Source organism: Urtica dioica, chromosome 8 (assembly GCF_054948205.1).
Source record: "Urtica dioica subsp. dioica isolate 48M chromosome 8, U.dioica_male_clone48M_v1_H2, whole genome shotgun sequence".
NCBI lineage: Eukaryota > Viridiplantae > Streptophyta > Magnoliopsida > Rosales > Urticaceae > Urtica > Urtica dioica.
This window is the reverse complement of record NC_142763.1, coordinates 28,748,953-28,770,598: the sequence shown is the minus strand read 5'-3', so window position 1 is coordinate 28,770,598 and position 21,646 is coordinate 28,748,953. Positions and strand designations below refer to the sequence as shown.

The window sequence follows — 21,646 nt, the reverse complement described above, 5'->3', positions numbered from 1 at the left end:
GCTTTGTTCTGTCGCTCTTGATGAATCCTTCCTTCATTTGAGCAACACATGCGGCATTATCTTCATAAAGTGTGATGGGGTCTTCGATTGTTGGAAGGCCACTAGTGGCTCTGATATGTTGCATCATTGATCTCAGTCATACACATTCACGACTAGCTTCATGTAGTGCTATAATCTCCGCATGATTTGATGATGTAGCAACGAGCGTTTGCTTTTGAGAACGCCAAGAAATTGCAGTCCCTCCATACGTAAACACATATCCAGTCTGAGATCTCCCTTTGTGTGGATCTGATAAGTAACCTGCATCTGCATAACCAATCAAAACTGGTTTTGTCTTGTTAGGATAAAATAATCTTAAATCAATCGTTCCTTGAAGATAACGAAGCACATGTTTGACACCATTCCAGTGTCTCTTTGTAGGAGCTGAGCTGAATCTTGCTAATAGATTAACTGCAAAAGCTATGTCTGGTCGAGTACAATTAGCAAGGTACATAAGGGCTCCAATCGCACTGAAATATGGTACTTCAGGACCAAGAATCTGTTCAGATTCCTCACATGGACGAAATGGGTCTTTTATCACATCTAGGGATCTGACAACCATTGGAGTACTTAAAGGATTTGACTTATCCATATGGAAGCGTTTTATCACCTTTTTCGTGTAATTTGACTGATGCACAAATATTCCATTTTTCACGTGCTCAATCTGTAAGCCAAGACAATATTTTGTCTTCCGAAGATCTTTCATTTCAAATTCTTGCTTTAAGTAAGAGATTACTTCTTTGATCTCTTCATCAGTCCCAATGATGTTTAAATCATCAACATAAACAACGATGATCACACATCCGGATGTTGTTTTCTTAATGAATACGCATGGACAAAGAGTGTTATTGACATAACCTTTCTGTATTAAATATTCACTTAAGCGATTAAACCACATTCGTCCGGATTGCTTTAACCTATATAAAGATCTTTGCAATTTAATGGAATATTTTTCTCTAGGCTTCGAACTAGATGCTTCAGGCATTTTGAATCCTTCAGGGATCTTCATATATATTTGAGTATCTAGCGATCCGTATAAATAAGCTGTGACAACATCCATGAGATGTATATTTAGTTTCTCATGCACTGCTAGGCTGATCAAGTATCTGAATGTAATTCCATCCATTACAGGGGAATATGTTTCTTCAAAATCAATTCCGGGCCTTTGAGAAAAACCTTGGGCAACAAGTCGAGCTTTGTATCTCACAATCTCGTTTTTCTCATTTCTTTTTCGTACGAATACCCATTTGTATCCAACAGGTCTCACATCTACAGGTGTGAGTACTATAGGTCCAAAGACCTTGCGCTTGTTAAGCGAGTCAAGTTCGGCTTGAATCGCATTTTTCCATTCACCCCAATCGTGTCTATTTTTACATTCAGTAACAGACCTTGGTTCGGGATCTCCATCATTTTCATCCATGACATCGCATGCCAGACTATATGAGAATGCATCATCGATTTCATCATTTCGGTTCCATTGTATACCTGTATTGGCATAATTAATTTAAATTTCTCGATTTTCCTCGTTTTGTATTTCTGGAATACATTCCTCCATTTTGGGGTCATTTTGTCTCTCTGCTCCTTTTCTTTTCCGAGGATTTTTATCTTTGGAACCGAATGGTCTTCCACGCTTCAGGCGTGTTGTGACTTCATGAGTGACTTTATTTTCAACTTGTCCTTTTGGGATATCAATTTGCGCAGGAGCATTTGCAGCTGTAATGTATGATTTAGTCACTCTTTTAGTGTCTGTAAACGCATCAGGAAGTTGATTTGCAATACTTTGCAAATGTACAATCATTTCCACTTCCCCTTCACAATCTTTTGTGTAAGGGTCAAGATGCAATAATGTTGGTACAGACCAATTAATTTCCCTTTCCAGCTGGTTTCTTTCTCCCCCTAACACTGGGAAATTTTCCTCATCAAAATGGCAATCAGCAAACCGTGCTGTAAAAACATCACCAGTTTGAGGTTCTAGATACCTAACAATAGATGGACTTTCATATCCTACATAAATTCCAAGCATTCTTTGAGGTCCCATCTTTGTTCTTTGAGGTGGTGCTATAGGCACATAAACAGCACATCCAAAAATTCTCAGATGAGATATATTTGGTACTTGGCCAAATGCAAGTTGCAGAGGGGGGTATTTATGATATGCACTTGGTCAGATGCGAATTAATGCAGCAGCATGTAATATTGCATGACCCCATATTGAAGCAGGGAGCTTTGTTCTCATTATCAATGGTCTAGCAATAAGCTGGAGGCGCTTGATTAGCGATTCAGCTAGACCATTTTGTGTATGTACATGAGCAACAGGATGCTCAACATCAATCCCAACTGACATACAATAATCATCGAATGTTTGGGATGTAAATTCACCGGCATTATCAAGCCTGATTTTCTTAATTGTATGATCAGGAAATTGAGCTCGTAATTTAATTATTTGAGCAAGTAATTTCGCAAATGCCATATTGCGAGTTGATAACAGACAAACATGCGACCATTTGCTAGAGGCATCTATCAATACCATGAAGTATCGAAATGGACCAGATGGTGGGTGAATAGGCCCACATATGTCACCTTGAATACGTTCAAGGAACGTAGGTGATTCTGTTTCAACCTTTCCCGGTGAAGGCCTTATGATAAGCTTTCCAAGAGAACAAGCTTTACATGGGAAAATATTACCTTGAAGGATCTTCTGGCCCTTCAATGGATGCCCATGTGTATTTTCAATAATTCTTCGCATCATAATAGAACCAGGATGACCCAAACGATTATGTCATGTCGTTAAAATTGAAGACTCAATGACTACCGAATTTGATTCTATCGCATTTATATATGTGTAGTGCAATCCAGTAGGGAGCATAGGTAGTTTTTCTAAAATTTGTTTCTTTCCGAATTTGGATGTCGTAAGATACATATATTTCATGGTACCTTCAGTTATAGACTGAGTATTAAATCCATGAGAATATATATCATTAAAACTCAACAAGTTTCGTTTGGATCTCGGTGAAAATAAAGCATTATTTATATTGAATTCTGTTCCATTTGGCAATGTGAAATTTGCCTTACCAATACCTTCAATCAGATCTACAGGACCTGATATTGTATTTACAAAAGTTTTTGTTGGCTTTATCATTGAGAAAAACTTTTTATCATTCAAAATAGTATGCGTTGTTCCACTATCCGGTATGCAAATTTCTCCAATACCAACCATTTGGTTCGCCTCACAATTTGCTTTTTCCATATGATAACTTCAAATTAAAACAAAAATAAAGTTAATGAGAAAGACGTACTTATATCATATAATACTAATGTGTTACAAAGTCTTGAAAAATATTACACATATTATACATAATTATATTTAAGTAACTAGGTAAAATATTGGACTTTGCTTCATTCCCAAGCATGGGAAAAACATACATGCATCATTAATCTAGAAGTCTTCTGTGAAAACAACAGAATCAACAACAGTGTGCGCAAGATCACCATCGAAGTCGGAAGCATTAAGATGAGTTGAGTCATCTAAAGGTTCTTGGTCAATAAAGTTGACCTCTCTTTCTTTCCCCTTCAAGGATGCTTTATATAGATTGCACAAATGTTGAGGAACACGGCAAAGTCTAGACCAGTGTCATTTTGTGCCACATCTATGACAAACATCTTCACTACCCTTGGAATTACTTGGGTATTTTCCCTTTTTGTGTAGATAATCGTGATTCTTTTCATCTTGCTGCTTCTTATGATAATCTTTCGTGGTATTGTAAGAATGGTTATGATTATAACCACTTCGACCACGTCCGTATCCACGTCCACGACCATGACCACGACCACGACCACGACCACGACCATGACCTCGACCTCGTCCTCGACCCGGAATATAGTTCTGTTGTTCAGGTTCTTCAGAGTTGACAGCGTTTACTTCAGGTAACGCTTTTGAACCTGTCGGACGGGATTGGTGATTCTTTATCAGCAATTCATTATTCTTCTCTGCGATTAGAAGACAAGTGATTAGTTCAGAATATTTCGTAAATCCTCGAACACGATATTGTTGTTGCAAGGTTACGTTCGATGCATGGAAAGTGGTGAATGTCTTTTCCAGCATGTCATGATCTGTCACTTGGTCTCCACAAAATCTCCGATGAGATACTATTCGGAACATCGCAGAGTTATATTCGCTGACTTTTTTGAAATCTTTGAATCGTAAAGCGTTCCATTGATCACGATATACTGGAAGCATGATCTCCTTTTGGTGAAAATATCTATCCCTCAACTCCTTCCAGAGTAAACTTGGATCTCTGGTGGTGAGGTATTCACTTTTAAGTCCCTCGTCGAGATGTCGACGAAGGAAAATTAAAGATTTTGCCTTGTCTATATTTGACGAGGTGTTTTCTTCAGAAATTGTCTCCAGTAAACCCAAAGATTCCAGATGCATTTCAACATCCACCTTCCAAGGCATGTAGTTTTGGCCTGTGATGTCTAGAGGACTGAAATCGAGCTTGACGAGATTTGCCATGATGATAACTATTATGAAATATAAAATTTCTTAGATTAATAATTAAAGACATATAAGTCTACAAGAATTGTAAGGAATAAAAATAAATACATGAATCCGAACATTACTACAACGAAATAAAATTCTTTCGGTGGAATTTCTATGGTAAAAATATAAGCATTAAACATTACAATAAATATGGCAATAAAGACTAGTAGTAAGCGAGACATTTTGAGCTTGTACCGAAAAATAGTAGGAGAAGAGAAAAATATGTATGAGGTAGAAAACTTTGAGATTTTTGTGTGGTTAAAAATGAGTTGAATAGATATGTATTTATAAGGTAAAATATAGCCGTTTATAGCCGTTATATTACCGTTGGTATTTATTAATTTTGTGGTAAAAATTATTGTATTTAAGTATAACAATGTGTAATAAACAATATGTATATGTATGAGTATTGAAATGATATAGCCAATTAAAGTAAAATATTAATAAGGGCAGTTAAAATAAATTTGCAATTAATAGCATTTTTCTATAAGGTGGCAGAGCCTCCTGTATATAGAAAATTGATATTAATTATAAGTAAGATGTAGTTCACATCACTTTACTATAAGGAGGCAGAGCCTTCCATGTATATAGTATTATGATGTTATACATTAACGAAGTTAAAATATTGTAAATCACATCATATTACCATAAGGTGACAGAGCCTCCTGTATATAGTAATCTGGTGTTATACAATAAATAATAGTTATACGAGTTTTAGTGTTTAGAGTAATATACCTCCGAGTTGATCTTGACGAGAGTGATCGTGCTGATAACGTGTTATAAAACCAAAGGAATAACTTGAATTGAATACTCTTCAAACACTAATGAAATGAGAATTAGAAGAGAAGATTTTGGAGAGCAAAATGAGAGAGTAAATTTGTGGGAACTTAGGGATGATCTTTCCCTTCACCATCATCATGTATTTATAGTAAAAATTTGTGTACATTAGTCAAAAGTTAGGTGTAGGGTAATTAATTATTTACCCCATATTTTTTACTTTAATTTACCCTATATTTTTGACTTATGAGCATACCAATTTATTTACAACACTTTCAAATTTGTAAATAAATCAGTTTTGAATATAAATGTGTAAAACCTGGTCGAAGTTTTGAACTTTGAAGGAAGTGTATATACAATAGGCTTTTGTTAAACGTAGGTTACATCAAAAATCACATGTTTAAAGTAACTTAGTTAATTACAAATCTCTATACAATATACATATTTATGTATAGATAATAAATGTTAAACGTTTATTTAATAAATGTTAAACGTTTATTTATCAATGATAAATAAAACATATATTTTAATTTCAGAGATGAATAAACAATTTTAAAAATAAGAAAATTAAAGTGTTAGAGCGGTGGATCAAGTTTCGATTTGTATAGTCAATGAGAAATTTTCAGGCATAACCATTTTTTAAATTGATTTTTTTAATTATAAACTAATTTTTTTTAATCCTACAAGATGTCGACTGTCTTTGATTTTCTTACTACATAAAATTTTATTTGACTTGTTGTTTTCAGACATGCGCGCGCGAAGTCACGACCCCCTTCATTTTTTTTTTACATATTAGCTCTCCAATATAAATTCTTGGCTTAACAATTTATATAGTCAAGAAGAAATTTTCAAGCATAACACATTTTTAATGGGTGATGTAGCTAAATAGTCAATTTAAAGTTATGAATTTGCAAAATAGCCAATGTTTTGTCTTAATTTAGTGAAATAGCAAAAATGTGCAGCAATCTGATTTCAAAAAAAAAATTTGACGCCAAGATTATTTTTTTTAAGTGATAAATTGCTTATAATAATTGTCAAAAAATTTAATCCTTGCTGTAAATTTTTTTTTGAAAACGTAAATTTGACTATGTTGAAAAGTTAAAACTTTGGTTATTTTGCTAATCAATAAGTTTCAAATGAAACTATTTTGTACAATTTTTCCTTTTTTAATTTGATTTTTTTAACTAGAAACTAATTATTTTAATTTTATCAGATGTCGACCGTCTTTGTTTTTCTTACACACAAAATTTATTTGACTTGCTGTTTACAGATAGGTGCGAAATCATAGCACCCCTCAATTTTTTATTTATTATTTTTTTTTTTTTGCATATCAACCCTCCAATATAGATTCCTGGCTTTGTTCCGGTCAATTTTATTTAGTGTTTTTTTTTTTGTTTTATTTAGATTTTTTATAAATATAATTCATAATATTGCAATGCATAAGAACATTGAAATATAACAAATAACTAAATTAAAGATGTTAATTCCAAAACTATCTCATAGTTTCAAATATTTCATAAATATCTCATTTTTTTCCTGTTTAAAACAATTTTATTCTTATTAGAAATTTAAATAAAATGTAGACAGTAAAAATAGTAAGTAACAAATTGTAAATAAAAAAATTATCCTAAAATAGATATTTTTAAAATTAAATAAAATTATTATTTACGGAAATAAGTTTGAAAAGAAATGTAATATATCGTTTTGTATGCGAAGAATCCCTATGCTTGAGCGCTACCTTTTGGGCCCATATTATTGATGTGGTCCAGTCTAACCCACTCCTTCAGTGTACTCATTCAATTTGATAACTTACTGCCTTATTTATGATATTTTTAAGAGTTACTCTATGGTAATTGGACATGAATGTTAGTAGTATTGAAAATTTTGATCAAAATTAAGAAAAGAACAAATATAAAAATATTAGTGAGCTTAGTATGAATTATCAATGTATATTAGTCAGCTCAGTATGAATTATCAATGTTAACCTTGAGTTTTATTTTGAGATTTGAGCATACATATTAATACTTATGAAGATTTGACCAAAACCAACAAAAACTATAATCTAAACAAATTAGTAAAAATTGGAGAGAGAAATTGTTTAGTAGACTTTTTCCCTTTCATTAATTCATTCATTTTCCTCTTGTTTTGTTCCCTCCTTAATTAAGCTCACTAAGGCCTCGGCCGAGAGACTGAGAGTGAAGCTAGGCTTTGGAGGGTGTCTTGCAGTGGATCGAGTAGGGAGGAGTGGAGGTTTAGCTTTTTATTGGAAAGATGGCGTTGACGTTCATGTGGGTTCATACTCTAGATTCCATGTGGAAGTAAGATTGAAAGAAGACGACGGAAGTCTGTGGAGATTCATGGGCATTTATGGGAACCCAGATAGCTCGCAGCGTAAACACACGTGGGAGCTGTTGAAGAGGGTGTATGACCTCTCCTCCAGGCCTTGAATGTGTGGAGGGGATTTCAACGAAATTCTTTACAACCATGAGAAATGCGGGGGAAGTCGCAGAAGTCCGTGTTATCTTGAGGCGTTCCGACAGGCCCTCGATGCTTGCAATTTGGAGGACATCGGCTACATCGGGGACCCCTTTACTTGGAGACGCGAAACGAACGAGGGGTGCACGTGGGAGCGACTGGATCGGTGTGTAGCTAATAAGGAATGGATGGACATGTTTCCTTCAGCGAGCGTGCATCATCTCGACTTTTGGGGATCGGACCATCGTCCACTCTTGGTGCGAACGGACAAGGATTGATCGAGGCCCAACCAGCCTTCCCCGGGGGTAGTTCGCCGGTTCATGTTTGAAGCGGCATGGTGCGAAGATGATGAGTGCGAGAAAATTGTAACTACACATTGGAAGGACGACGTCCGAGAATCGTTGGGCCTTTACTCGAGGGCGCTTGCGAGTTGGGGGCGATCTAAATTCCGAGAGTTACGCAGCGATATAGCTCGGCACAGGGCCATCCTCGAGAGACTCAATTCCTCGTTCTCGGCGTTCGATGCGGAGGCAGTGCGGGCAGAGGAAAAGAGACTCAGCGTGTTGCTAGAAAAAGAAAACACTTATTGGAAGCAAAGAAGCCGCATATTGTGGCTCTGTAGTGGAGATCGCAATACAAGCTTTTTCCATAGAAAAGCGTCGATTCGGAAGAAGAAAAATACCATTGTGGGTCTCTGGGATGAGGGAGGAGTTTGGACGGGTGACCAAGGACGTATCGAAGGTATCATCTCGAAGCACTTTCAAAATATGTTTACTTCTTCTAACCCCCATGCTAGTGTTGTTGGTGAAGTAACCAGCTGCTTGTCCCCGCTAGTATCTCCCGAAACCAATTTGTGGCTGTTGAAAAGGTTTACGGCGGAGGAAGTGAAGAATGCTTTTTTCGGCATCGACCCGTCTAAGGCCCCAAGCAGAGATGGCTTTTCAGGACTTTTCTTTCAAAAGTTCTGGAACACAGTGGGTGAAAGCGTGACGAAAGTGTGCCTTGGGGTGCTTAACGATGGTGACGAGCTAGGGACGCTGAATGAGACGGTTCTTGTGCTGATTCCCAAGATTAAATCCCCGGAGGAGGTTCGGGACTTTCGACCTATAAGCCTATGCAACGTCATGTATAAAGTGATATCCAAATGCATCGCTAACCGGCTTCGCACGACCATGGGGGGAACCATCTCGGAGTCTCAAAGTGCCTTTGTGGGAGGGAGACAAATCTTCGATAACGTCCTGATTGGCTTCGAAGGTCTCCATACCATGCGGAGAGATCGTTTTGGGAATGGGAAGTGTGGTGCTCTCAAAATCGATATGTCAAAGGCTTACGACCGAGTGGAATGAGATTTTCTGGAAGCGGTCATGCTCAGGTTGGGTTACGAGCCAGATTGGGTCAGCCCGGTGATGAGATGCGTTAGATCAGTAAGATTTTGCTTCGCTATCGATGGAAGGATGAAAGGTGACATTGTCCCACAAAGAGGCCTCCGACAAGGAGATCCCCTCTCCCCGTTCCTTTTCCTTTTCTGCACAGAAGGTCTCTCGGCCTTGCTCCGAAAAGCCGAAGAAGGGGGAAGAATCTGTGGGCTGAAGTTCGGCACGGGGGGGACTACCGTCACTCACCTCTTCTTCGCCGATGACAGTTTCATTTTCTTTACGGCGAAGGGATCGGAATGAGGAGAAGTGAAGAAGTGCTTGGAGACGTACGCTCGCGCGTCGGGCCAGGTCATTAACTTTGACAAATCGGAAGTATGGTTCGGAAAAAAGGTCAAAGAGGACGTGGGGTGCTCTTGTGCAGCGGTCCTTGGAGTCAAGGTCACGGAGGGACACGATAGATATTTGGGGCTGCCAATGACTATGGGCTGGTGCAAAGCGGAGGTTTTCAATTATATCCGAGAGAAGGTTTGGAACAAGGTCTGGGGATGGAAAAGATCCTTTTTCTCATTTCCCGTCAATGAGGTTATTATCAAAGCGGTGCTTCAAGCGATCCCAAGCTATGTGATGAGTTGCTTCATCCTCCCCAAAAGGCTTATAAAAAAACCTTCATCGCATGGCAGCCAACTTTTGGTGGGGGAGTACCGAAGAGAAGCGGAAGATCCATTGGGGGAGGTGGAGTAAGCTTGCAGCCCGGAAAGAGGAGGGGGCCTAGGTTTTCGTCACCTCGGGAGTTTCAACCAAGCGCTTTTGGCAAAGGGTGTTTGGAGAGTGTTGAGGTTTCCTTCCTCTTTGGCGGCTTGAGTTCTCAAAGCATGTTACTACCCATCCTCGACCATCCTCTCTACGACCAACATGAAATATGCTTCGAGCACTTGGAGAGGCCTCATGTGGGGGAGGGAACTTATTATCAAAGGTTCTAGGTGGAGAATCGGGACCGGGTCCTCGGTGGATGCGCGGTCGGTGGGTTCCTAGACGGTCGGGTTTCGGGTTACGGGACCCCGTCCTCATTCCGGTGGGCACGACGGTGGCAGATTTGAAACTCCCGTGAGGGAGCTGGAATGTCCCCTTGCTGCGGTCTTACTTGAACGACGACGATTTCGAAGACGTGATGAAAATCCCGAGTGGTCCGGTAGAGGTTCCCGACATTCTTTGCTGGAACTTTACTACGGATGGCGAATACTCAATGCGCAGTGGCTACCGAGTGGAGTGACGAAAAAATGGTGGACAGGAATGTGGAGGCTCAACATCCCGCCTAAATTGAAGGTTTTCTTGTGGAGAGTGGGGAATAATTGGCTCCCTACGGCGGGCAACCTGGTGCATAGGGGGGTGAGTGTCGATTCTCGATGCTCAAGGTGTTACGCGGCCAAGAAAGACGTTTTCCACGCCCTTTGGGGTTGCAGGGTTATCGCGGCTGCGTGGAAACTCACCGGATGGTGGAAGATGATTAAATCGAGCTTCGCCGGTGATTTAGTTGCATTCCTTATCTTGGTGAAAGCGGCGATGTCGGTCCCGGATTTCGAAGTCTTTGTGTCCATTGCCTGGGCTGTTGGAACGACCGGAATGACGAACTGCACTCTGGACGGCGGAGTTCCCCGGCGGACCGCATGAATCGAGCCTCCAATTACATCGCCGAGTTCTGCCAAGCCTCCCTCACCAGGCCCCAATTGAAGGACGGACCCAAGAAGCCAGTACACTGGACCCCTCCCCCTGCTGGGATCACGGCGGTCTGTGTGGACGCGGCGCTCGCACGGGATGGTAGTGTCGGCGGTTCGGGAGGGGTGCTGCGCTCCTCCGGAGGGCAGGTACGGGCCTCATTCATCGCTCCGATCAACGGCCGCTTTACGCCGCTCCTGGCCGAACTGACAGCGATTGTAGAAGGCCTCTGTGTCGCTAAAGAACTGGGCTTTTCTAACCTGCGTATCCAATCCGAGTGCGCCACCGCTGTGAAACTTCTAAACACGCAATCCCGATGGGCCAAAGAGGAGGAACTCCTGGTAGAAGAAATCTTGCGCTTATCCGTGTATTTTTTATCAGTTGAATTTTGCTATCTCCCTCGAACCTGTAATATGTTGTCTCATTTTTTGGCGAAGAAAGCCCTGTTTTTTTCTGAGCTGGTTATCTGGGTGGAGGTTGTTCCCCCGGAGATCGCAGACCTCTGTTTAGCCGAAGTGCTCTAATACAATCTCCTGGTTTCTCCCAGGATTTCTCAAAAAAAAAATTACTCTCTCTCTCTCTCTCTCTATTTTCTATCACTCGCTAATCAAGCTCGGTCTCTTCAGTTCTCTCTTCTCTTGGTCGTACTCTATATCTATCTTCTCTTGGTCGCACTCTCATCTATATTCTCTTTGCTTCTCTACTCTCTTATCTCGGTCTCACTCTCTCTTTTTTTTTTCTCTTCTCTCCGTATCAGTCTCTTTCTCTCAGAACTCTTAGTATCGCTCAAGCCCACGGTCCGGAATCTCAGTCTAAGATTAGTGTTTTTGATACGAGTGATAGGTCAAACAGTAGTTTTGTTCCTTGTTTTCAGCGTTTTCTTTTATTTAATTGTGAATTTTTTGAAAATTACAAAAGAAACTTGCACCGAGGAATCCAAATCCAAACAAGTCTAACCTTAACGTCATCTAATTGCCATTCCGTATTTGGTTATCCGGTACCTGACCCTTGAACAAATAAACACAATTAGAAATAAAAATCTTCCTTGCTCTCCTTTATCCAATGCGGTAACTATTTTTACCTTTCTTGATCATAAGATTTTGACCAAAAGTTTTTGGATTGCCAATTGATCGGAGATTTTCTTTCAATTTTAGAAATATTTGTTGACCATAATCAAGCGAATAGAGTACTAACTTCTAAAATAAAATATCACCTTTACAAATATTTCATATGACCCAATACCCAATGGTTTCAGTTAGATGGGATCTCTAAAGCCTCCAAGAATCGGCTTCACATTTAGCCCAATCTAATTAAGACTTTTCTTGAACTTCAAAGAGTTTGTGTAATGATAATAGCGATTCTTGTGACCTTGTCAGCCTCTGGTTCGATTCTCACTAGACGTAACACTTGGGACCATGCATTAGTAATCTCCTGATCGATAATGCAAGAACCTCATGAATTTTAGTCAGGTCTAATCCGAACCACAGTCATCAAAATAAAAGAAAAATTAATACTTTTTCTTGTAACATGTATTGATTAGATAAATACTCAATAACAAGTTCCTATGAGAGAAAAATTATCCACAACAGTTGGATACTTGGATTGGATTAGAAACCAGTGGTATATTAGATGGAATTATTCATGTTTATTATGGACAAAATATCGGTAAATGATATTTCCAAAAAAAAAAAAAAACAGAAAAAATGTATACAACCTTTGTAACCATTTAGCATGTGGTGTATGTGGAAATCCAACTCAAAACCAATTCGTATTAAGTGGAGGGTCTCAACCAATATATAAACACATGCCCATTCACACACACAACCAATGTGAGACTCATTTCCCACTTCAATACCATCCCTCACGCGTAGCGTGGTCGGGCAGGGCAGAAGAGCAATCCCCCTCACGCATGAGTGGGGCCAAATATGTGTATGAACGGTCAAGGCTCTGATACCATGTGGAAATCCAACTCAAAACCAATTGGTATTAAGTGGAGGATCTCAACCAATATATAAACACATGCTCATTCACACACACAACCAATGTGTGACTCATTTCCCACTTCAATAAATAACTCCAAATAATATTTTAGTAATTAGTAAAAAAATATCCAGACATCGCGATAATGGAACAACCAGGATGGAGCCACGCAAATGACTGAGATAACAATAATCTCCCACATGCTTTTAAACACACTATTGTAGGTAGCAAACAAAAACACTAATAGAGACGCTCTTGAGAAATATGGACGAAATCTCGATTCTTTTATTCATTTGTCATATTTTAATATAATTTTTTTATGAGTAATATATCGTGCTTATATCCGTTGATCTCTTCAATTCTTGAATCACACCCGTGATTAATGTGCGTATTTTTGTTTTCAGAGTAGGATCCGCGGCTCATATTAAAGCTATGAAACAAGTAGCCGGAAAATTAAAATTAGAATTAGCACAATACAAATTTAGCTCTTTTCAAGAGATTTATAACCAATTAAGTCACTTTCAAAACGTGAGAATTTCAATCTAATAATCATAATTTATAAAATATTGCATAAATAATCAAATGGGTGACGTGACATATTAGTTAATTATTTTTTATATTTCGAAATAAAAAATAAATCAAATTTAAATCTTTGTTAATTATTATTTTTAATAACGTTTCTCTCTCTCACTCTCAATTTTTATTTATTTTTTCAAAACTTCAAAAACCCATATCTTCTTCATATGAACTTGAAACTGAATGATTCCAAGTCTTATGGATTCGTACGATGATGGCTTCAAGAATATAACCATTGTGTTGGCTGAAAAATCATGTCTACTGCCGTGAAATTCAATCGAATCTGAGCTCCGAGGGTGACAGAGCCACTACTACAAATAACACTTTTAAAAGCGACGCTTATTTTTATAAGCGGTTTTTTGAGATTAGAAAACCAAACTTTCTGTCTTCAAAAAGTCAAATTTTTAGTATTAGAAGCGATAAAAATCGCTTCTAAAATTTTTCCGCACTTCAGAAGCAAGTCGCTTTCAAGCTTCCCCAAATTTTTGGCGGTTTGGTTTTTTTGCTCAATTTTTCAGTTTTTAACAAAACGATGCTATGTTTTCTGACCTAAAATTTAGAAGCGATTAGTCGCTTCTAAAGGTTAGCTAGCTCATACTATAAATTCACGTTTTCTTCTTCTTCGCCAATCTCAAAAACTCTATCACTCTCATTCCGATTCTTCTTGGAAACTCCGGCCACAACCACCACCACAACTCCGGTTAGTCTCATTCTCTCTTTCTATCCTTTTTTTTCTCACTCTCTCTGTCATCTCTCATCTCTCGCTCTCTCTCTCTCTCTCTCTCTCCCGTGAAGGTTCTGACCATCACTACCACCACCACCACCATCTCCGCCTATCCGCCTCTCTCTTCCATGAAAGCTTCGCCCGGTGAGTTCCCCTATCTCACTCTCTCCCCCTCAATCTTTCAATTTTTTGTTGGCAAACGATCATCGGAAAAATGTCTTGCTAAGGTTTTTGAGTAGATCGCTGCAAATTGATTCGGTGAACATAATATTGAAAGCGAACCACATAAAAACAAAACATGTGCAAAATAATACCCACATAATCGAATTTGGCGCGATCTGGTAGTCGAGTTTACATATTTTCTAAGAACATGAAATATTATATCTTGGAACATTTTTCCCAAATTATATACATAACCAATAACCGTTCCAACACATGAGAATATGGACGGATTAAAATCATATGTTCCAATCCGGAGCAGATTCCGTCGCAGATCTACTTCAGTTGAGCATATTGGAAATAGCTCGTGACTTCATGAAAGATCAATTCTAGATGATTATTAGGAATGGCAACGGGTACGGGTTTTAGCGGGTACACCATTATCATACCCGTACCCGCCAAAAAAAATACCCGTTAGCCCATACCCGTTAACCCGTCTATTTAAACGGGGCGGGTAACGGGTATACCCGCCGGGTGACGGGTGCCAAAAATATGCACCCGTTAGCCCGTTAACCCGCTTTTTTTAATAAAAAAATTGACTCATATTATGAGAAAAAAATTGTCACTACTACATAGGTTATATAGTAGTATAAAAGCTGAAATTATATGATGGAAGATGGAAAAATCCAACCAACCTAGGTCCAATGGCCACGAATAAGATGACTCTTCAACCTGCACAGATCAAAACCTAACAGGAAATCCACTACGGGAAATGAGACTACGGCTAATCCGAGTCCAAAACAAACCAAAACAAACGAAGCAGAAAAATAAATAAGTTCCACACACAGACTAAAACTGAAACTAAAAAGAAAATTTAACATCAAAATCAGAGTCCGACACACGAGATTCAACACCGAACTGATGGGAGGATGCTAACCACGAGGAGTCACGTAGCACTGTTGTTGCCGAAAAGCCATGTAGCACCACTGTTGCTGAGGAGCCGAGCCCTTCCGTAGTCGTCGAGGCACTGTTGTCGTCGAGGGAGGAGCTGCACCATTGTCGATGGGGAGCGTAGCCACATCACCATCGAGGCTCCGAGGCCCACCGTTGACGACGCAGAGGAGACGAGCCGCACCGTCGTCGCCGAGGGAACGAGGCTCCATCGACGAGAAACTGGGCCGCCACGCCTCAGCCTCTGAGAACCCGCGACACACAACCAAGCAACAGAAAGGTGGAGCATACCTCCCATCGTCCAGGATTGACGCCGCGAAGACCCAATCGCAGCCAAAACCCCTAAAACGAGCGGCGGGGCCAAAGACGGAAGCCCGAGGAGAGCGCCGGAAGGACGGATGCGAGACCGAGATGCGCCGACCAAGGTAAAGAAGAAAGTCGGAGCAAGGACCCGAAAAGATGCAACGAAGATCTGAAAAAAAAACAAGCAAAAATCTGAAAAATAAAAGAAGAAAAACTTTGTAAGCTCCCCTCCAGGTTGGAACACACCACCGCAGCGGCGGCCGGGGCCTGGAGGGGCGGCGGCGACGCCTTCAACAACTAGGGTTGGTGTTTTTTATTAAAAGAGAGAGCCCCCTAGTGGAGAGGTATTATTTTGCAGTTTTCAAAAGATTCCTCTGCACCAACAAATATATTATATTTTTTTTCTGAGAGAATATTAATTATTTTGCAAAGAAGAGTAACGACAATAATTTCCTATATATATACTAAAAATAGATAAGCTCGTACACGAATATAAATTTTTTCATTGCATCGTGCTAGCTGCTGAAGAAATGTCAATGGCTGTATCAAACAACAAAGAGTTTGATAAGCATGAAGACGAAATGGAGCTGATTATTTCTCGGCTTCCTAAAGCTAAAAGCAGTTCAACCAGCGGATTCTCACAATACCAAGGCTATTGGTTCCCAACCTCTATCGTTCCCAACGTCATTAGGTTTCAGCGGAACTTCCAAGCCAACGCTCAAGACATCATCATAGCGTCGAAGCCCAAATCCGGCACCACGTGGCTCAAGGCCCTCTTGTTCTCGGTGGTCAACCGGTCCCGCTACACGGTCAACGACTCTCCCTTGCTCTCTTCGAACCCCCACAAGCTCGTCCCCACCCTCGAGGTCGATATCTTCTCGGACTCATCGGCCAACAAAGCCCCGCCAGAGTCGAGCCCTAGGCTGTGGTCCACGCACATACCGTACGAGCTCTGGCCAGAGTCCGATCAGTGCCGTGTGGTGTACGTGTGTCGAAACCCTCTCGACACCTTCGTCTCTTTCTGGAACTTCATGAACTCTAGAAAGGACGACCCGAGAAGAGACCCGACGTGGACCATGGAGACCTGCGTCGACGGGTTCTGCAAAGGCGAGGACATGTGTGGGCCGTATTGGGATCACGTTCTAGGGTTTTGGAGGGCGAGCCTGAAGACGCCGGAGAAAGTGTTGTTTCTGAAGTACGAGGACATGAAAGAGGACATCGAGGGCATCGTGAAGAGTCTCGCGGAGTTCGTGGGGTTTCCTTTCTCCGCCGAGGAGGAGAAGAGAGAGGTTATCAAGCAGATCTGTGAGCTGTGTAGTTTTAAGAGTTTGAAAGACATACAAGCCGAGAAGAAGCTTGAAGCCGTCGTGCCTAATTTGAGCAACGAGGCGTTTTTCAGAAAAGGCGAGGTCGGGAATTGGGTCAACGAGCTTAGTCCTCCAACGGTGGAACGAATTGAGAAGGTGATCCATGAGAAACTCAAAGGTTCTGGTTTGGTATTCAAGACATCCCTAGAAGATCATATATAGTTTTGAGTGTTATATATCCTTTGCATTTTTTTTTCCTTGGGGTTTTTAATGATTTGTGGTTGATTGAAATTCTCTTCTTTGTTTGTACCTTCTCAGTTTATTGAATCTCTTTGATTGGAATTTGAATAATGTATCACTGTTGCAATGAATGACATCCATCCAATGTCAATTTCAATAATAACTGGACATACAATGAATTCCAATCTTAAATTAAAATCTTAGATAAGAGATGAATAAGAAGGCAAGTAAATAGTTTTTTTTGAATAATTGATTTGGTATGGTGTATAAGCTTCATATAAAAAAAAAAATTTGGAGAAATATTTTTGCCATGGTACTAAAAGAAACTGGAAAATTCGGTGAGTGGTGATTGCATGTGTGTAGAAATCAGATGTCCAGATCTTGATTCACTATGAAAAGTGTGATCGCATATGTTCGGTCAAAGATCAGAAAAAAGTAAATTTCCTTTCGTGGGTGACATCACTACTTATCGATAAATATTATATATAATATGGCCTGTAAGAGCAACTCAGTTGCTCACTTATAAACATCATAAAAGAAATTATATATCGTATGATATATAATTTTAAATAACTCAGTTGCTCACTTATAAACATCATAAAAAAAATATATATGTTATATGATATATAGTTGTCAATTTCAAATTTTCAATAATAACTGGACATGCATGGACTTCCAATCTTAAATTAAAATCCTTGTTCGTAAGTAAGCAAATTAGTCTTAGATAAGAGATGAGTAAGAAGCCAAAGTATATAGCTTTTTTCAATAAATTGATTTGGTATGGTGTATAAGTTTCATGTCAAAAGGAAAAAAATTGGAGAAATATTTTGCCCGTGGTATTAAATAAAAAGTACAAGAAAATCGGTGAGTGGTGATTGCATGTGTAGAAATCAGATCTCCGGATCATTTTTTTTTTTCCGAACAGATATCCAGAGGACCAGATCTTGATTCACTATGCAGGGTATGATCGTTTATGTTAGGTCAAAGATAAGAAAAAAGTAATCTCTCTCGTGGGTGACATCACTAATTATCTTATACCGATAAATATTATAAAGATAAGAAACTCAGTTGCTCACTTATAAATATTATAAAAAAAAAGTATATATTTTATTAAATATATTCAGTTCTATGTTACCAGTAGGAACTACAATATTTTTATACGTATTTTATTTATTTATTTATTTTATCTTCGCTTTATATTTAATATTAGTGAACATTAAAATATTCACATTATGTTACCGGTAGGTAGTAGGTAGTATAAAATAGGGAAATGATTTTTGGCACAACTCACGAGTGGGAATGATCCACTCGTGAGTTGACACGTGCCACGTGTCAACTCACGAGTGGATCGTTCCCACTCGTGAGTTGTGCCAAATAACATAACTCTATAAAATATTAGTGAATATACATCGTTTTAATATGATTTCGCATCTCTAAATTTTTCACAATACAATTAATATAGCGACTCAATTATTGGAAGGGCTCTTATTGGAATGAAGTTTTGGACAGATGGAAAAAATGTTTAAATATTTTGGGTGTTTAAGAAAAATGTTTGAAAATTTGAAGACTTATGTATAAAGTATAGAGATAAAGAATATCGTTGCAGAAATGAGAAACTTTTATTTGGCTTGATTGAAAAATGTAAGATTACATCTCTATTTATACTAGTCTATGAAATTCCCTAAATACAACATTTTTTTTAAGAAAATTCTCCTAATTAATGACATTCTAATAAAATACAAAATTATTCTAGAATTTCTTACACCTTAAAGACTCTACACACATCAAGAGTATTCTAAAAACATGAAAACTTAAATAGGTCCAAAATACTTAAAGACCGAAAACTACAACTACAAATAACTAGGCCCAAATACTATAACTTAAATCAAGTTATATTGTTCAACACTCCCCTTAAACTTGATTTTGTTACTCCGAGTAAAGTTATTAACTTGACAAAATCTTATCGCTTGAGGGGCTTGGTGAAGATATCAGCTACTTGGTCATTTTTCTTCACGTACTCCAATTGTACCTCATTTTTGGTAACACACTCTCTAATGTCAGCGTGTGTCAATGTGCTTACTTCGATCATGGAAGACTGGGTTCTTCGCCAAAGCTATTGCTGACTTGTTGTCCACGAAGATCTTAGTTGGTTCCTCTTGTGGAAAACTCAACTCTTTCAATAAAGTTCGTAGCCAAAATTGCGTGACAGACACATGAAGTGGTAGCTACGTACTCCGCCTCGCAAGTGGAAAGAGTGACAATTGGTTGCTCTTCTTTGACATCCATGTGAAAGTTGTCTCCAATGTAGAACATGAATCCACTTGTGCTTTTTCGATCATCTATGTCTCCACCACAGTCGCTATCGCTTTATCCGAAAAGCTTGTAATAATTAGAAACAGAGTAATACAAGCCAAAGTTTGGCGTACCTTTGATATTGTGAAGAATACTCTTTGCCACCTTCAAATGAGTGGTAGTTTGGCTGCTCCATGTGTCGACTGACGACTCCGACTGCATACAAGATGTCAGGCCTTGTACACGTCAAGTATCGCAGGCTTCCAACCAAACTCTTGAAGAGTGTTTGATCATCCTTTTCTCCTTCATCGAGGTTTGACATCTTGATTCCACATTCCATTGGCATGATGATTGGGTTTGAGTCATCCATCTTGAACTTCTTGAGCAACTCTTTGGCATAACCTTCTTCATGTGAAGATCAAGTCGTTTACATATAAGCATATAATCAATATATCATCGTTTTGAATTTTGATATATAGTGCAAGCTCATATGGACACTTGATGAAGTCTCTTCATTTGAAGTACTTATCGATTCGAGCATTTCAAGCTTTTAGGGCTTGTTTTAGCTTATAGAGCACCTTCTTCAGTCTCGAGACTTTGTCTTCTTCACCTTTAACTTCATAGTTTTGTGGTTGCTCGATGTAGACTTATTCATCAAATTTCTTGCTCCGCCGATTGTCCAAGTTTATTTACACGCCGCTAGAATCTAGAAACCACAACGAAAAATGACATCTCCCATCCTCTTTGGCATCATTAACGAATGGACAAATATGGTCTGACAACGCACGAAAAATCACACCTTTCTTGTTTGGTAGTGTTATGAATTGATGGGTCCACATTTACATTTTCCATGAAACCTACCAAAATATATTAGCAACCATATAGTTACGAATTCCAATGCCACATCACTGCTCGTATATTGACCAAGAACTCAGGTTCTTTTAAGAATATGATCAGTAACCCTTTGTTTTAAAAAAATTAATAAGCCTCCAACTTATTTTTTCATGAACAAAGCCTATATGCATATTACTCAAAATTGTTTACACATAGCTTATACATAGATCAAACACATAGTTTGACTTTAATCTATACATAGGCTTTGTAAAAGTCTTTACTTAGTAAATTGTGTCTAGTTTACGCATAGTTTAATGATATATATATATATATATATATATATATATATATATATATATAAAGATTTTTAAAGGGTTCATTGTATAATCATATGAAACAATGGAAATTGTCATAAAGTGTTTCGTAAATTTTTTGTAAATAGCCAATATGATAACGTGACATCTGGTGGTGAATTTATGTTTTCCGTTTTTGCCATTTTCTTCACATTAATTACGTTTTTTTAAGGCAGGGTTTTTAAAAAATTGATTGTTAATTCGACAATTTTTATAACGCAATTTTTAAAATTTGAATTTAATTTTCGGATTTTTGTGTTTAAAACTTGAAATTTATTTTCGAAAATTATTTTTAAATTATGAGCAATTAGTAATGAGATTTCGTTGATTTTATTCTATAATTAACTAACAATATATTCTATTTTGTTATGTATTATAGGTAGCTTAAGAAAATCACATTGAAAGGCAATAAAAATTAACTTACAATAATTTACACGTATTTACGTATTAACATATTAAAACACAACTCTTTTTTGGTTTTAGACTCTGTTTGATGCAGATGCAGTAGATGTGTCAACTTCTTCGAGTACGTTTCACCACGAATGTGTTGAAACCTTGCAAATGGACCCTGATTGAACAATTTTTTTTTTTGTGTGCGTAAACATCAATTAAGTTCTTCATCACTTAAAAGTTCTAATGAACTATAATCCTCTGTTGAAGTCTCAATCTTCACGCGAAACAACAAAATCACCAAGATAAAAAAAACTCAATAAATAGTTTGTAAATAATAGAACAATTAACAACAAATTGACAGAATATTTTGAGCACCATAAAACCCTGTTAGATTAACACAAGAAATAAAAAAAAACCCATAAACAAGAATCTATTTATTTTCGCTAATAAACCCTGTTAGTTGACAGTACTCTGTGCAGGTACTCGACACCGACATGTACGTGGCAACAGAAGGTTGGCAGGCAGTTTCAAGTATTCTCGTTTGTGAGTTTGTATCAAGAACTTCGCCAACGATTTGACTCGAGGACTTCTCTCGACGACTCTACTCGAGTATTACT

General features: G+C 38.4%; 2 protein-coding genes and 2 pseudogenes across 2 annotated transcripts; 3 read left to right on the top strand and 1 right to left on the bottom strand.

The window, feature by feature from the left end:
* Positions 1-3,163: 3,163 nt before the first annotated feature.
* LOC149388941 (uncharacterized) lies at positions 3,164-4,549 on the bottom strand (annotated as a pseudogene).
* Positions 4,550-9,192: 4,643 nt separating this feature from the next.
* On the top strand, positions 9,193-9,945 carry LOC149388940 (uncharacterized). The gene is made up of 2 exons (XM_089622533.1): positions 9,193-9,441; positions 9,595-9,945. The coding sequence occupies exons 1-2, from the start codon at positions 9,193-9,195 to the stop codon at positions 9,943-9,945; spliced, it is 600 nt and encodes a 199-aa protein (XP_089478659.1).
* A 923-nt stretch (positions 9,946-10,868) lies between these two features.
* Positions 10,869-11,441, top strand: LOC149388939 (uncharacterized). Its single transcript, XM_089622532.1, has one exon. It carries the CDS (start codon positions 10,869-10,871, stop codon positions 11,439-11,441), a length of 573 nt encoding a protein of 190 aa, XP_089478658.1.
* Positions 11,442-16,146: 4,705 nt separating this feature from the next.
* On the top strand, positions 16,147-17,139 carry LOC149388938 (cytosolic sulfotransferase 15 pseudogene; annotated as a pseudogene).
* Positions 17,140-21,646: the final 4,507 nt, after the last annotated feature.